The 17,382-nt window shown below is 37.5% G+C and overlaps 1 protein-coding gene across 1 annotated transcript in view; it reads left to right on the forward strand.

Moving 5' to 3' along the window:
* Window positions 1-17,382, forward strand: part of Invadolysin (leishmanolysin-like peptidase, invadolysin) — a 250,768-nt gene that overhangs the window by 145,322 nt on the left and 88,064 nt on the right. Inside the window, exon 3 of the mRNA XM_076523715.1 lies at window positions 10,973-11,073. Coding sequence (XP_076379830.1) covers window positions 10,973-11,073 — 101 coding nt within the window. The remainder of the gene's footprint in view (window positions 1-10,972; window positions 11,074-17,382) is intronic.

Raw genomic sequence — 17,382 nt, forward strand, 5'->3', positions numbered from 1 at the left:
ATATATTTTGACATTCCATTAGATATTCTCGTCCGCGTCTCCGCGAACGGGAAAAGAATGTCTCGTTCCATTAATGCTGTTCCGAGGTATCAGCAGGCTACAGGAATTCCATCGTGGAGTAGAAGCAGTCTTGCGCGGGTAGATACATACAAGTAATGCAACTGTCATTTGACTAATTGAATTCTGTCAGTAACCCGACAAATATCGCTGAAATTACTGCATCGACGTTGTACATATACGCGCGGTAAGCTTCCAACCGAGGGGATGGTTCGTCTGTTCTGTAGACATTTTACCGCCTTTGGGCCCAGGTGGGTGTCCTTTGTTGTCAATCAGCTAATTTCCAACCGTCTGCAGGATCTGCGGCAAGTAACAAAACGGGGGGGGGGCTGAATCGTTGATCAAAATTGCACGTCGTCGCCGGAACGATCGGAGGAGGAAATAGGAATCGATTGAAATATTCATTTCGCGTGCGCAAAGCTGTATATATGAAAGCGTGATTTCTATTTGCTGAATTATCCGTTTCATTGCCGCGCGTCGATTAAAATATTCATTTCGCGTGTACAAACGTGTACGAAAACATCGTTTCTATTTGCTAAATTATCTGTTTTATTGCTGCGCATTTCCGCTCGCGAATTATTTGCAAGCAAGATTGCGCACGCCGCGCACAATGCGAGCATTTTGCTTTCGTTCTGAATAATTAAGGGGAACATTTACCTGCTGAAATTATGTTTCCAGTAAAAGCGCTGTGAATAATACTCAAGTGCGAGTGTCCTCGTAAAATAATGGTCGCAGCTGTTCGTAAAGCGTTAACGAAGTCTCCGGCGACCGAGGCACGTCGACGCTGCGCTTCTTGTATCCGTTGCCGGAGAAATGAAAAATACACCGATTATACTTCACGGTCTATCGTATTATAAAAAAAAAAAAAGCGCGCGCGGGGAGGAAGTTTCGTTTCCACGCGATCGCGTCCCGCCGTCGAAAATAAAGCCACGCGAAAATCTCGATTAAAAATCGGTTCTCGAAGTATTCGGTCGGTTTGGTCGGTCGCTTTTATTCTCGGAGAGAGAGAGAGAGAGAGAGAGAGAGAGAGAGAGAGGGAGGGAGCCGGCTGGTTTTCAAAGCGAGGCTCAAAGCAGTTCCTTCGCAAACAGTGCTCCAAGGATTCGGGAAACGATCCAATTCATAATCCGTATAAACTTTCCCGGGAACGAGTTTGCTGCAATTTTTGGATATTAATTTTTCAGCGTCGCGCCCCGAACGAGAAGGTCGAAGTGCGTGTTTCATGAAACTTGCGAAAGCCGGAACCTTTGACTCGAGCGACGTACCAACTCGCGTCTAACATGCGACTTGCCTCGAGTGAAACATTTAGAGGACTCGTTACCGTCTCACCGTGTGTGCTTTCCGATCGTAGAAAATTCGGAAACAAAATCCGAGATCGGGGAAACCCGTAACGATTTTATAACAATTTTATCGTGAAACTTCGTGTAGAACGAGTGTTTTATTAGCAAATCTCATTCACTCAGAAATCACAATTATGCGCGTGTTCAGTTTTTTTACAGCATTGGCGGAGTTTATTACAGGATGTCCCAAGATTATGGTTTTTCCGGGAACCGAGAGGTTCCTGAGATCATTTGAAGTAACTTTTTCCTTAGCGAAATTGCAATCCGCGGCTTCGTTTACGAGTTATCAACGAAAAACGGCGGCCAATGAGAGGCGAGCTCGGCTGGCGAGCGGACGACGCCCAGTTCCGCTCATTGGCTCGGCCGTGTCGCTGGGCGCAGCCGGAACTGGACGTCGTTCGCTCGCCAGCCGAGCTCGCCTCTGATTGGTCAGCGTTTTTCATTAATATCTCGTAAACGAAGCCGCGGGTTGCATTTTCGCTAAGGAAAAAGTTACTTCAAATTATCTCAGGAACCCCCTATTTCCGGTCTGCGAGACATTTGTGGGACACCCTGTATAGACGGAAGCTCGCGTACAGACCAAACAAACCTCGCAAACCTCGAACCAAAAGGTCGTATTTGTCGATTTTTCGGCGAGGATGTTCGGAAAACTGGTCTCACGGTCGGCAAAGAGAGACAACGAACTCGTCGAACAAAAGGAAACGAAACGAAATGGAAGGAAGTTCGCGTGTTCGTCGTGTAGACGCGAGAATGTCAGAAAGCCAAGTTCGCCAATAGCGGACGATTTCACTCGTCTGGAGAATATTCAAGTGGGGGAATAATAGTGCGGCGGTTTCCATTGTTTAGAGAGTTATTAGCTTAATAATGATGCTCGACTAGCTTCGACAGTCTGGCTCGCCAGTGTTGGAAACTGCCGTCGCATTCTTCTGCTATTGTCAGTGCTTTGTTCACCGGCCCGGAATAACTTCGACGATCTACACCTGTTTTAGACCGCTTGATGAGCAAATGGTGAGAATGACTCGGCATGATTGTGTTTCCGCCGATTTCATACGTAGAAAATTAACTTCCGATTCGCTGCATACCGAAATCGAAATTTCATTTTTCAGATGTTTTGTTTACTCTGTTCGTCGAAACGATATCGTTTCGTATTTAAATCTAGAAAGGAGAAAATCTTTTCTGCGACATGTAAAATTATAAATTAATTCTTAAGGGCTGCCGAAGATCGTATCTCCTCTTCCCAAATTGTTCATTTTGAACTGAAGAACAATTGGGAAGGATTTATAGCAGTTATCTCTAGAACTGCATAGTCTAATAATCGTTCTCGAAAATGAGGATATCTATATATTTGTATTTTCTCCGGTGATTAAATATTTATTATTTTTCTGTTCAGAAGAAATTAATAACGAAATATTCAGCAGATTCTCTTTTAAATATTAATTGCAATTCCGACTTGATATTACGAGGAGGAAAGTTAGTAGAAAATCGTTGAATCTCGTTCAGACGTATAGCAGTCGTGAAAGAATCTATTAATGGTTTTTAACAAGTACTGTAATGTCTCTCTAATTGACGCTGAGATTGTATTATACACAATAGTGGACAATTTGGGAAGAGGAGATACGAGATTATTCTATCCTTGCAGTTCATTTTTATAGTTATAAATTGTCCATAATTATAAAAACGAGCCGCGAGGCTATCGAAATAATCGTATCTCCTCTTCCCAAATTGTCCATTATTAGTGGACAATCTGAGCGTCAGTAAGGGAGACATTACTGTACTCTTAACCTCATAGGCACTACGCGCCACTATAGTGGCTTTATAATAAATATATAATATTTATAACTAATTTGACACGATATTATAAAGGGCTGGAAAACCATGAATCACAGATTTATAAAAGAACAATGTATCCGGATTCGTATTCCACAAGATTGGAATCCAAAACGATAAAAACAATTTTTACAAAATCCTTGCCACGCTATCCGAAACGAAATACAATAAATTCTCCCTAATTGACGCTCGGCTTGGAAACAAAAATGCGAAATTTGTAACGAGGAAGCACGATTGTTCGAGCCTTTCGGCTCGTTTCTACAATCGTTGACAGTCGGTAACTATAAAAACGAGCTGCATGGCTCGAATAATCGTGTCTTCTATTCCCAAATTGTCCATTTTCGTGCACAATCCGTGCGTCAATTAGGGAGGCATTACTGTAAAGCGAAAATGCGTATGTTCTCATTTATTTTACAAGTTTACGTGTAACGTACCTCTGTTACAAATGTTTATGTTTACAAATTTCTGTTGCGAATGTTTCATTATCAGCTGGTATTGTTGATACAAATTCTGTACCGCGTTGCGCTCACAAATGTTCATGTTTGTAGTTTAGCCGTGTCTATTTGAAAATGTATTTGCATACGCGCGCCTTGCATATTTCCCTTCATTTCCTAACGATCTTTCATCCCGGTTCCGCGGCTCCTCCTAGGACAACACAATGAATTCCCATCTTATCTGGCCAAGATATCGTGCCATCGATAAGAAGCTTTCCACCGAGGTTATAAACTTTCTGCAAGCACAAAATTGGATCGGATTAAAACTTAACGCGGATCTCCGCATAATTGCGTTTCCAAGAGTCTCTTCTTGTGACAATGAAACCAGGCTTCTCCCTAATTACACGATATTTGCTCCCGCGAAAGCAATTTTTAGCGGCGTCTCTAAAGAGAAGAGGGATTCTTCGGACGGATATAATCAAGTTTTCGGGATGCAGTTTCATAGGGATTTCTCGCGTTATCGTCAAATAAGGTAGTGGCAGCCGATTACTGTGCCTTCAGTTTATTTCTTTAGTATTATTTATATGCATTATGTATCTATACTTTATACTGTGTGTAGTATACTATATACTTTATACCATATATTTTTATACTACTTTTTATACTATATACTTTTGCAATATATTTTATACCATATGTATACTTTTTACTATATACTTTATACTATATAGGTACTCTTTACTGTGTACTTTATACTACATGTATAATTTTTACTATATACATTATACTATATACTTCTACTTCTACTTCTTATACTATATACTTTTATACTACTTTTTATACCATGTACTTTTATATATACTACTTTTTATATCATGTACTTTTATACTACTTTTTTTATACTATATACTTTTATACTACTTTTTTATACTATATACTTTTATACTATTTTTTATACTACATTTTATACTATATACTTTTATACTACATTTTATACTATATACTTTTATACTACATTTTATACTATATGCTTCTATACTACTTTCTATACTATATACTTTTATACTACATTTTATACTATATACTTTTATACTACATTTTATACTATGTACTTTTATACTTCTTTTTATACTATATACTTTTTACTATATACTTTTATACTACATTTTATACTATATACTTTTATACTACTTTTTATACTATATACTTTTATACTACATTTTATACTATATACTTTTATACTACTTTTTATACTATATACTTTTATACTACTTGTTATACTATGTACTTTTATACTACTTTTTATACTATATATTTTTATACTTCTTTTTATACCATATACTTTTTACTATATACTTTATTTTTACGTATATATTATATGTTTACTTTATACTTATCGAACGAGACACATTAAATTTCTTCATTTAAATTCAATCGATTATTTCTTCGTCAAAATTAACCATCTAAAAGGCGGAAGTTCTTAAAATACCACAGAAATGATTTCAATTTTTTGATGCTGAATTTGCTCAATTTTCTGCGCAGCTCAGAAAAACGTTTAAAAAGAAAATACCAAACTAGCTAAAGCTGTTTGCAAAACCTTCATGTTTCACCTACTGTTCCGTTGTTATTGTCGATAAAATCAGCCCCGAACGGTTCGTATTTAAATGGGAATTAGATCAGCAGTTTTTTGCGGATTCAATTAACACGCGAACTTTTCTCCGATATTCTCGCGGCGATAATAAAATCAAACATGTTGCGCTTTGGATCTCCACACGGGAGTACATACTTCGAGTAATATTTTTCGTCAGCCACGCCAGGAAATACGTACTTCGTTTCTCTGCGCATCGAGAGATAATTGACGGAAATAATTGTACAGTTAATTGGCATCATCAGGCGGTGTGAACGAAATATATTCTGAAATTAAAAAATATTCGGGCGACTATGATTTCCAGAACTGCGTCACGTTCATTGCATATGAATTCGTAATGAAAACGACGATCTCGATTATTTTTATGTGAAAACTAAACTTGTTTTTAATATTTCAGCTTTAAAGTGGAAATTAGATGCAATATGTTTCATACGATGGTTAAATGGAAGCATAAATTATATGAAGGGAATATTCTGGTCTCGAGGTTTAAAAAATTCAATGTTTTCAATTATATATTTGATCAAATTGCACGAGTTCTAAACCATTCTGACAAGAGATTCATGTTCTATTCACAATAATGACAAAATTATTATATATATAAATAATAATATAATAATATAAATAATAATATAATATATATTATTATATAATATTATAATTATATTAAATTATTATATTAAAAAATTAAAATTTTAAAACTATTATATATACATTATTAAACTATAATTAAATCTATTATATACAAAAAATTAAAATTATTATATTAAATTATTATAATAATATAATATATATTATTATATTATTAATTTATTATTATTATATAATAATATAATATATATTATTATATCATTATTATATATTATATTAATTTTTCTTACAATTATATTATCACCACGGATGAATAAATAATTAGTGTCAGTTTCGCAGACCGGAAATAGTAGTTAACTGTTGATATAGACAATTTTTATTTGCATGAAAATTCGCAGTTTATTTATACGTGAACCGTTTCATATTTTCTTATTCAATTTTAATATTTTGCTGTAAAAAATATGACGTGTACTCGATGTTACAGCAAATATGTGTGTAAACAAAAATAAATCCCAAGAAATCCTATAAAGAATCTGAACTAAAATATCATCTGAGAACTTTCAAATAGTTTCTCCGACCCACGTTTTTTCCCTTTTATACGACCACTTATATTTGCATATGAAATTGAACATTGTAACTTTCGTGCAACAATTACGCTTTCAATAGCTCTTTAAATATAAACAAATTTGATCAATAAAATTATTTCGAGACGCGACATAACAATTTTTAATGGCGCCTCGCCACTCGAGTGCAAAAGGTTAATAAAAATGTCCACGACAATTCGATCTCGTCCTGAAGTACTGCATCGAATTAATAATAATAATTTCATCGCGACGTTGTTGTTAACTATTTGACGGGAACTCGAAAGATATCGAAAAACTTCTGCGCATGCTCCGCACAATACGAGCGCACCACGGGGGTGCATCGCACTCGTCCGATTTCTCCGAACAATAATTAATTATTCCATCGACACGTCGAATTTCGCGCGAGAAATTAGCGAACGGATATTCTTGAACCGGTTCCGCGAGTTACGTCGCGCAAAGGACCGAACTTCCGGACATAGTCGCGGCATGATAGCGCTGCCATTTAATATCGTTAAAACCTCCCCCGTTCCATTGTCACGGGAAATGAAATGTAGAAGTTTCCGAGGGAAAAGTTCGAATCTGCTTTCCATCCGCGCGGGCGACCGAAATTTCTGATGGAAGATTCGAAGGAAATTCCGCATTGTTATCGACGTTCTATCTACCCGCGAACGTAACAAGAGGAATTGCTGTAACTTCCCGGCGGCAGAATAATGTTAAAGGCGAGATGAGGAAGAAAGTCGAAATCCTTCATTATTGTAGAAATGTCAAATAGGATTGTGAGTTCAATCGGTTCCGTTAACGTCCCCGCGCTATCGTCGTCGCCGACAGCGGAAAGCTCCGCCCGGCGCGAATATTTCCAGCCGATGGCCACAGAATTCGTTGACAGTATTTAATTCTCTCGCATCGGTTCATTTTTATCTTCGTTTCGATAATTTTTCAGTCCTTCCGCGTGCACGACTTTTCCCCGACTTTCTACGTGACGTATTATATTTTTCCGTAGGCGCATAGTTTTTTAGTCTTTAATATCACTGCGATCCTTTTTCTTTAGAAAGACAAGCGATCGGGAGAAATAACGCGTTTTTACGAATTTATCTATGGAAAATATGTTAATAGAATTCTCGATAATTGCGTTGTGCAGCCAAACGAAGTGTTAACGCTAGTTCGCTGTTACAGTAATGTCTCCCTAATTGACGCTCAGATTGTCCACGAAAATGGACAATTTTGGGAAAGGAGATACGATTGTTCGAGCCTTGTGGCTCGTTTTGATTGTTGTTGACAGATCGGAAACTATAAAAATGAGCCGCGAGGCTCGAATACAGTTATTTCTCTCGAATTCGCGCCGAATTTGTGCACGAAAATGGATAATTTGGGAAAAGGTGATACGATTACCGTAATTTCTCTCTAATTCGTGCACAGATCGCGCACAAAAGTAGACAATTTGGGAAGAGAAAATACGATTACAGTAATTTCTCCCTAATTCGCGCTGAGTTCGCGCACGAAAATGGACAATTGTGGCTCGTTTTTTATGGTTATTGATTGTCAACAACTATAAAAACGAGTTGCAAGGCTCGAACAATCGTATCTCCTGTTCCAAAATTGTCCATTTTTGTGCACAATCTAAGCGTCGATTAGGGAGAATTCACTGTAATTTTCTATTTCTGACCTCATACGACTGAATTCTGCAATTTAGACGATGGAAGACGCGCCTGTTGACAACTCGAGCGACGACGCTCTATCTGATCACGGTTTATTAACACAGTTTCGTCGAACATCGTCGTCAAGTGCACTTTTTCCATCGAGTCGCAGAGCGCGTAGAAATGTTGAAACGTTTCCCATTAAGGTCAACAATTAATCAGTGTTGCACGGTTATTGGAGTGTACGAGCACTTTGGTTTCGCGTTGTAGAAATGATATAGTAAATTCTTCCTAATTGACGCTCAGATTGTCCACGAAAATGAACAATTTTGGAAAAGGAGATACGATTGTTCGTAGGCACATAGTTTTTTCATTAATATCACAGCGATCCTTTTCTTTAGAAAGACAAGCGATCGGGAGAAATAACGCGTTTTTACGAATTTATCTATGGAAAATCTGTTAATAGAATTCTCGATAATTGCGTTGTGCAGCCTAACGAAGTGTTAACGCTAGTTCGCTATTACAGTAATGTCTCCCTAATTGACGCTTAGATTGTCCACGAAAATGGACAATTTTGGGTAAGGAGATACGATTGTTCGAGCTTTGTGGCTCGTTTTTTATGGTTCTGAGCGTCAATTAGGGAGACATTATTGTATTGTGTGTTTCATACTCTTATCTCTTCTGCGTATAGTTTCTTCTCCCACATTGCCTATTAACCCTTTGCACTCGAAAACACATTTTCACAATTTTTATTCGCTTTTACACATTGAACTGAACGCTTACTCGTTCCATGTTAGAATTTTTTTAACAGTGTATTAAATAAAAACAGACTTAGTAACGGGAAAATTGCTCGAAAGTACAGTACAGTAAATTTTGTCGACGCCTCGGAGTCGCCATTCGAGTGCGGAGGGTTAATTTATCATATTTTTCTAATTTATTATTCTCCCAATTTTACTGCAATTACATCGTAATTCATAATTAACGTTTATTTTAACTAGCTGGTATTTTGTAAGTGTACTCGAATCGCGATTACGAATTTCATCGAAGTTCAATCGAACGGAGATCCGAATTACGAATTACAATGTTATTGAATTAGTATGTAATTTGATTAGTATGTGATTACTTTGTAATTATAATATCTTCAGTTGTTTATACAGTAATTCTACGAAACTCCGTGGTGCAGTAACGGTTTCACATTCGAAATAATTTCTCCGTGCGAAGTTCGTATCGTTATTAAAACACGCAGCAAATTGCGAACTCAGAAACTGTTGAACTACGGGCACATATACTTTGCTATTATCTCGCGGTTGGCGGGTTCAAACAGCACTCTTGGCTTTTCTGTAGTTCGAAAATGCATCCGTGCCACGTCAGATGCACGCCGGTTGACAGTGGGTAAGGTGTCTCCACCCACCCCCCAGCCTCATAATTAAGAGCATAACAATCTACATAATGCGCCTGCGACCTCTTGATAAAGCGGATCGAAGCGAGGAACACGTCCGTCGTTCCGCTAATAATCAATAACCAACAAAGCAAGATTGTGTTCCGCGCTGCACGAGTTATTTCTGAATTAGAACATTTCCCTGATTGCGCTTCCCAGCGCGTTCGCGTTGCGTATATTCGCTCGAACGCGTCGAATCCGTGAACGTTTTTTTAATCCGTGCTTCGAGAACGAACTTTGATTTATTCGACGCTCTGCGGTCGGTTCTATACTTAAAACTTGGGGCATTAATCTGCGAAACTTGTACATACGACTGAATTGATAATTCGGATAAAGCCGAGTGTTTTATAGAATTATGTATATAATATTAGTATTGATTATGTATATATGCATACAGGATGTCCCGAAAATGTCTCGCAATTCGGAAGTGGGAGGTTCCTGAGGTCATTTGAAGCAACTTTTTCCTTTGCGAAAATTTTCTCCGATGCTTCGTTTACGAGTTATTAACGAATAAACACTGACCAATAAGAGGCGAGCTCGGCTGGCGCGCGGCGGTCCAGCCAACGAGTGCGCGGAGCCCAGTGCACGCTCATTGGCTCGGCCTTCTCGCGCCAAATGATCTCGCCTCTGATTGGCCAGTGTTTTTCGTTAATAACTCGTAAACAAAGCCGCGGATTGCATTTTCGCAAAGGAAAAAGTTACTTCAAATGACCTCAGCTACCCCTCATTTTCGGCTGTTAAAATAATTGTGGGACACCCTGTATAATAATTATATATGCATATAATAATTATATTATAATTATAAATGCATATAATAATTATATTATAATTATAAATGCATATAATAATTATATTATAATTATATTATATATATATATATTTTTTATAATTATATAATTATATATTGTATTTATATGTATCATTATAATATAAAAATTATGTAGAATGTACGAAATGAGACGAAGATTTTACAAATGAAATTAGCTGTATTACTTTCGATGGAACTATAATTACACAACTGCAATCATTTACGTTACATTTGCGAATCACTAAAATTAAACAAAATATAATCTAATTCATCCCAGAGATTTCTAAAAGAAGATAAAGAGTATTAAAACATAAAGCCAAAAGAAAGTGTAGCAAATTCTAATCTTTCTCTCGCGTTTTTCCATTACTTCCTGTTCATTTTTACACAGACATTTCGTACCACAAATTTTTCATTATTTCAATTGGAATTAAAGTCGGCCCTTGTTACGAAACTTGCATCCACCCGACGTTTATATTTATGCAATTAATTGACACGAGCATTTTGTCGTTGCATTGCTGTACAATGTTCCCGCAACATGAAAACGAAGCTGTATCTTAAATTCTTTTTATCGATGTCGTTGATTGTAGCCTTCGCTTTCTTTTTTCATTTCACAGGTCATTCACGGTGTTCACGTGGACCCTGCACACGAAGTGAGGAAACGTAGCATCAGCCAACCGCTTCGAATCCTCTTGTCGTACGACGAAAGCGTCTTCAGGTAAGCTCTTGCTTTCCATACTGGAAAATATTGATAAGAACAGCATGTTCGGATTATGTTGTCTGAAAACGAAACCGATACACGCTTGTACGATCTTTTTATGAGAGATAAAAACGAAGAGTTGACACAGATATATGGAAACGTATGGAAATTTATTTAGTTATTACTATTATTTATTTTATTATTATTATTATTTATATTATTATTATTGTGTTATTATTATTTATATTATTATTTTATTGTTATTATTTATATTACTATTACTTTATTGTTATTATTTATATTATTATTATTTTATTATTATTCATATTATTATTATTTTATCTTTTTCTTTTTTTTTGTTTATTTTGCAATTTTTTTGGAGAACTGTATGGAATTTTGTTTTGAGATAATTTAATCGAATCATTAGAAGCAGATCGCGGATCTTTGTGCATTTATGACAATTATCGACCATTATTACAATAATCGAAGCGTTGAAAAAATTTAAAGACACCGTTAAATTCTTTGCAATTTATTCAACTTTAACAGCCGAAGAAGAAGAAGATAATTTATATTCAATATCTCAGTCTTGCAATTAATGCAGACAATGTTCATTTCACACAAAGATCCGCAATCTAACTATAAATTATCCCTCCGTAATCCGAACTTTTTACAAAGTTTATAAGAGGATTATGCAACTCGAGACCGGTAAATGTAAATCTCCATGTACAAATTGAAAACGAACCCACAATTTTGAAGAAAAAAAATAGAATTTAGACCGATATTTGAGCCGTTTATTTTGAAAGTGGCATAAGTCGCTTTTTTTCTTTTTTTTTTCTTTTTAAATGAAAAGATACCGTTCAATTGTAATTACTGTTACCATTAACTCGATTTTTTTGAAAAGGCTGACTTATGCCACTTTCAAAATGAACGGCTCATTTGATGTAAAAGTCGAAGATCGCGATGCGTAACCTCTTCGATCGTCCAAAAGAGGAAATATTAGAACGAAGCTTGTTTTTCCTCTTTTCGTTCAATTGCGCCGCGTTCTTGTTTCGTATAAATACAATACCGGGATGGCATTCTGTAATCTAGTACCATCTGCACGCGTTTCTTGTTACCTACGACTTATAATTATCCCGTGCATGCGCCGGAGTCGACAATATGCAGCAATTTGGCTCGAATTTCATTCTTGTTATGCCAGCACCATCGCCGTGGATGTCAGGAAATTTGCCGGACTGTTATTGTTGCCAAAACTTCCCCTCCCCTCCCAACCTCTTGTTTTTACGGAAAACGGTGTACGACGTTTCGCTCTCTACCGGTATGATACTGCGAGTATTACTTATACCAATGAACTGCCTCTTGTCCTGGGGGGAACAAAAAATTAATTGCCATTCATAACTGCGTGCGATCGTGTTTCGGCCGGCGTTTGAACAACGGTGCTCGATCTACTTCGATATTGCAGGATTTATTTGATATAACTGCGTTACGAAATCAGACGATACGCGACAATTGAAAGACTCTATATTCATTAAAAATGTGCTCTTGGCACATTGAGAATATTATATAATAATATATCGTTTATGACAATAATATATGTAAATAATATACATATATAGTAATATATATGGTATGAATTAAAAATATGCTTTTTACATTGAGAATATTATATAATAATATATCATCTATAATAATAATAATATATGATGAATATAAATAATATACATAATAATATATAATATATGCAAATAATATACATATATAGTAATATATGACACGAATTAGAAATATGCTCTTTACATTGATAATATTATACAATAACATATCATCTATAATAATAATAATATGTTATAAATACAAGTAATATACATAATAATATATAGTATATGCAAATAATATACATATATAGTAATATATGATACGAATTAAAAATATGCTCTTTTTACATTGAGGATATTATACACTAATATATATATGTATGTATATACACAATGATATATAATATACGCAAATAATACACATATATAATAATATATAAAAATAATTCGACGCAGTGCAGATTCTATTTTCCTGAATTAATGCTATTTTATTATTTAGCCGTTTATATTGTGTCTATTATGTTGATATTCGTATTAAGCAACACAATACATAGTAATATTAATAGTAATAATTGGACAACGGATCTCGACGCGTTTAAGACGTATGCAAATTTTATCGATGCAAGAAACCGTACAAATTAACAATGTTTAATACGATTCTTACTTTCTTGTTACAACGATGAATCTTTTATTCGACAAAGGCCGCTTTTCTTTGATTCTAATCTTTTCTAAACGACGCATGTAAATGAGAATTATATTATTATTATTACTATATAGATATTATATATATTATATATTATATATTATTATTATTATTATTATATAGATATTATATAAATTATATATATTATATATATTATTAATAACGATGTCCATAGCGACGATAATACCTCCGACTTTCAAAATCCACGCGACGCAAAGTGCCGGGGCAGTGGTCGAAACAGTGTTGAATTACAACAGCGACAACTTGTTGTTTCTTTTCGTCGAATACGAAAATAATTCTCTCGAAACGTTTTCTGCTCGGTGCAGCGCGCGCGCGCGTCGTATTTCAATTTCACAAAAATGCGTGCCGCCGTTTCGGAAAAGTGGTCCGCGTGCCCCCGTGAAAAATGACCTTGGAGCTAGTTCAACGCTATTATCCCAGTTCGGCACAGCTATATCGCCCGGGAAAGGTGTGCCCTTTCGCTCGCTCTCGTGACCCGTTTCAGCTCCGGCGTTCGCCATTATCTAAACTACGATCACGGACTCCCCCGTTACATGCACGCGTCCAGATTCGTGCTTCTGGCACGGCGAACTTCAAATAGAATATATTAAAAAGCGAAATGCCCCGGAGGTGTGAATCGCGCGAAATTACAAACGAAGCATTAACCGTTTATCGGCGTGCTTTTTTTCTGCGTGACGACGCCCGATTAACAACCCCCCCCCCTCACCCCCACGGGTCAGAGTTACGTTAGCGCGACGCTTTGATCGCGATTTTGATCCCGTCCGTCGTGATAACCTGTAAGTGGATCGTTTTCATTGTGTCATTAAACTAATAATTACTTAATGAGCACAGTTGTGGTTAGCCGAAGATCTGGATCTAACCAGTGCCGCCTCCGCGGCTGCAGAAAGTCGTTTTTATTTGTCAATTAGATAAGAGTCGACGCCGTCGAATTTAGTCCCTCCTCCTTTCTCCTTTGTAAAAAACATGCGCAACGGAAAACCGAAGTCGCTTTCTTCCCTCTGCAATTTTATAAATCTCTGCGCAACCTAAGAATTTCTCGTTCTCGCGAAAGCGCGCATTAAAATGCATGCGGAACAATGGCGGAGCTGTTTCAGTTTCTCAAAGTGACGACGCAAGAAGAGATGCAACTGATGAAAGGTTAATTGTTTTAAACGAAGAAGAATGTTGTAAACGGACCGCGGATGTTACGAATCGAATGTAAAATGGCGAAAGTATTTAAACAATTTGAAAATATTATTTCATTACCGTCAATTCCGTTGCAGTTGTTAAGAAAAGAAATAACTGTCTGTGCAGAGCAAAATAATTATGAAATTTATGCAAAATAATTTCATATAAAATATTAATATTATGATAACATGATTAAAAAGATTTTCCTTTTATATAAATTATATAAATTATATTTATATCAATTCTATATAAATTATTTTCCTTTTATATAAATTCACCGTCCGAATACTTTTGCGACGTTAAATTTTGTCACAATCTTGTTCATCGCTTATTATGCGAAAGAACATGTGCGATAAATAAAGAAACAAAATTTTACGTAAAGATCCACAGTCTAGTTGTAAGGTGGCCGAAGATCGAAACTTCCTAGACCTCGCGATCGAAAATTAGAATTTTCGTAGAATCGTGGGTTTTTTCGTGTCGCGATATTGTTTGGTATTTCGTTTTCGAAATTTCGAACCGTAAGGTCCGAAGTTCACGAGGGTTGTACACGATGCCCTTTCCGCCTAGCATTTGCGTTGTTGCTGCGCCCTGGTTCGTATGGTTTGGCCACGTGCACACTTTGGCCTTTATAATATGTAGACCGACAGCCACCCGAAGGAGCGCACGTTTCCCCGACTCCGCCTGTAAGATAACCGATTAGCGACTGTTTATACTTAGTCAGTAGTTGTGCAGCTTATACAGCGCGCCTCCCACGTTTCGTACATAACCAGCAGATGTTACGTGGACGAAACTATGTGTAAACAAGCTCTATAACAAAGATCGACCCTTCATTATCTAAAACCTGCCGAAATCGGACGATGCAACGGTACGATCGACGATGCAAGTTGCTTTTGGAAAATAAGTAAAATGTTCGCGAAATACGACGAACGTTTCCGGTCAATCCTTGATTGGTACAATAATTTTCACGAAAATGGCTGGCACAGTAATTTCAGCCAGATACGTTTGGAGTTGGATTCGAAACACGCGGATCTGAGGGTATTAAGTCGCGCTGAAACGTGGTTCTTCGAGGTTCGTGGCTTGTTTTTATAGAAACTCGGGTGGCAGTCGGCGAAACATTTTTATTTATAATTCTTTTGCCACGTTTCGAAGGCAATTTGGAGGCTATGTGATACGTTTGAAGGCAATTCGGAGGCTATGTGATACGTTCGAAGACAATTCGGAGGCCACGTGACACGATTCGAAGGCAATTCGCAGGCCACGTGACACGATTCGAAGGCAATTCGAAGAAAATTCGGAGGCCAAATGACATGATTCGAAGGCCACATGACACGATTCGAAGGCAATTCGCAGGCCACGTGACACGATTCGAAGGCAATTCGCAGGCCACGTGACACGATTCGAAGGCAATTCGCAGGCCACGTGACACGATTCGAAGGCAATTCGAAGAAAATTCGGAGGCCACATGACACGATTCGAAAGCAATTCGAAGGCAATTCGGAGACCACGAGATGCGATTCGAAGGCAATTTGCAGGCCACATGCCACGATTCGAAAGTAATTCGCAGGCCACATGCCATGATTCGAAGGTAATTCAGAGGCCACGTAGAACGATTCGAAGGCAATTCAAAGGCCACATAGAACGATTCAAAGACATTTCGGAGACCACGTGACACGATTCGAAGGCAATTCAGAGGTGACATGCCCCGAATCGAAGGCCACATGATTCGAAGAAAAAATCGTAAAATTCTCCCTAATTTTCCTTCAATAAATAACCTTGTGAACAAAAATTAACAATACGGTAAGAGGAGCGATTATTCGAGCCTCGTGGGAAATTCACAGCAACCCGAAATGTGGCACTTCCGGCAGAAATTACTGTACATACACATAAGCTTATATATCGATCTATAATAATTCTAGATTAATGCTGGGTTGATCGTTCAGTCTTAGACGGTGCATAAAATAGCGAAGACATGAAAGATTAAACTTTCACCGCGAAATGGAAATACTGTGATTAAAATTTCATTCGACCAATATTTTTCGAATAAATTCGGCGAATAAAATATGCCCAGCTCCGACCTCCCCCTCCCCCCTCTCGAACGATGAAGAATGATCCAGGGTTACGGACGAACATTCTCGTCACGGATGCCTGATCGAGTGTATTGCGTTTCCGTGCACGCATTCGAAACAAATTAAACGTCATGCAAATGCCGATAGTTAAAACAACTATAACACACTTTAATGAAGGGTTGTTCCCACGGTTTCATGTCAAGAGCCGTTGTCGTAAATTCGCGAGCGAACTCCCGGCACGGCATGTCGTGAATAGAATATGTTCCGCCTCGAATAGATTTTATGATGGTTGGAATCCCCGCGAAGTAACTCTTAACCCCTGAACCGGAAGTTCAACGGCTCTGAGAGGCGAAACTTCGAGTGAGACAGAGAGGCGAAACGTGGTGCGAGAGAGAGAAAGAGAGAGGCAAAACTTCGAGAAAGACTGGGAGAGAGGGAGAGGCAAAACTTCGAGAGAGAGAGAGAGAGAGAGGCGAAACTTCGAGAGAGAGAATGGGAGAGCGAGAGAGCGAGAAAGCGAAAAAGAGCGAGAGAGAGAGGCGAAATTTCGAAAGAGAGAGGCGAAATTGAGAGAGAGAGAGAAAGAGAGAGAGAGGCGAAACTTCGAGAGAGAGAGAGAGAGAAAGAGAGAGGCGAAACTTCGAGAGAGAGAGAGAGAGAGAGAGAGACGAAACTTCGAGAGAGAGAGAATGGGAGAGCGAGAGAGCGAAAGAAAGCGAGAGAGCGAGAAAGCGAAAAAGAGCGAGAGAGAGAGGCGAAATTTCGAAAGAGAGAGAGA

Source organism: Megalopta genalis, chromosome 7 (assembly GCF_051020955.1).
Source record: "Megalopta genalis isolate 19385.01 chromosome 7, iyMegGena1_principal, whole genome shotgun sequence".
NCBI lineage: Eukaryota > Metazoa > Arthropoda > Insecta > Hymenoptera > Halictidae > Megalopta > Megalopta genalis.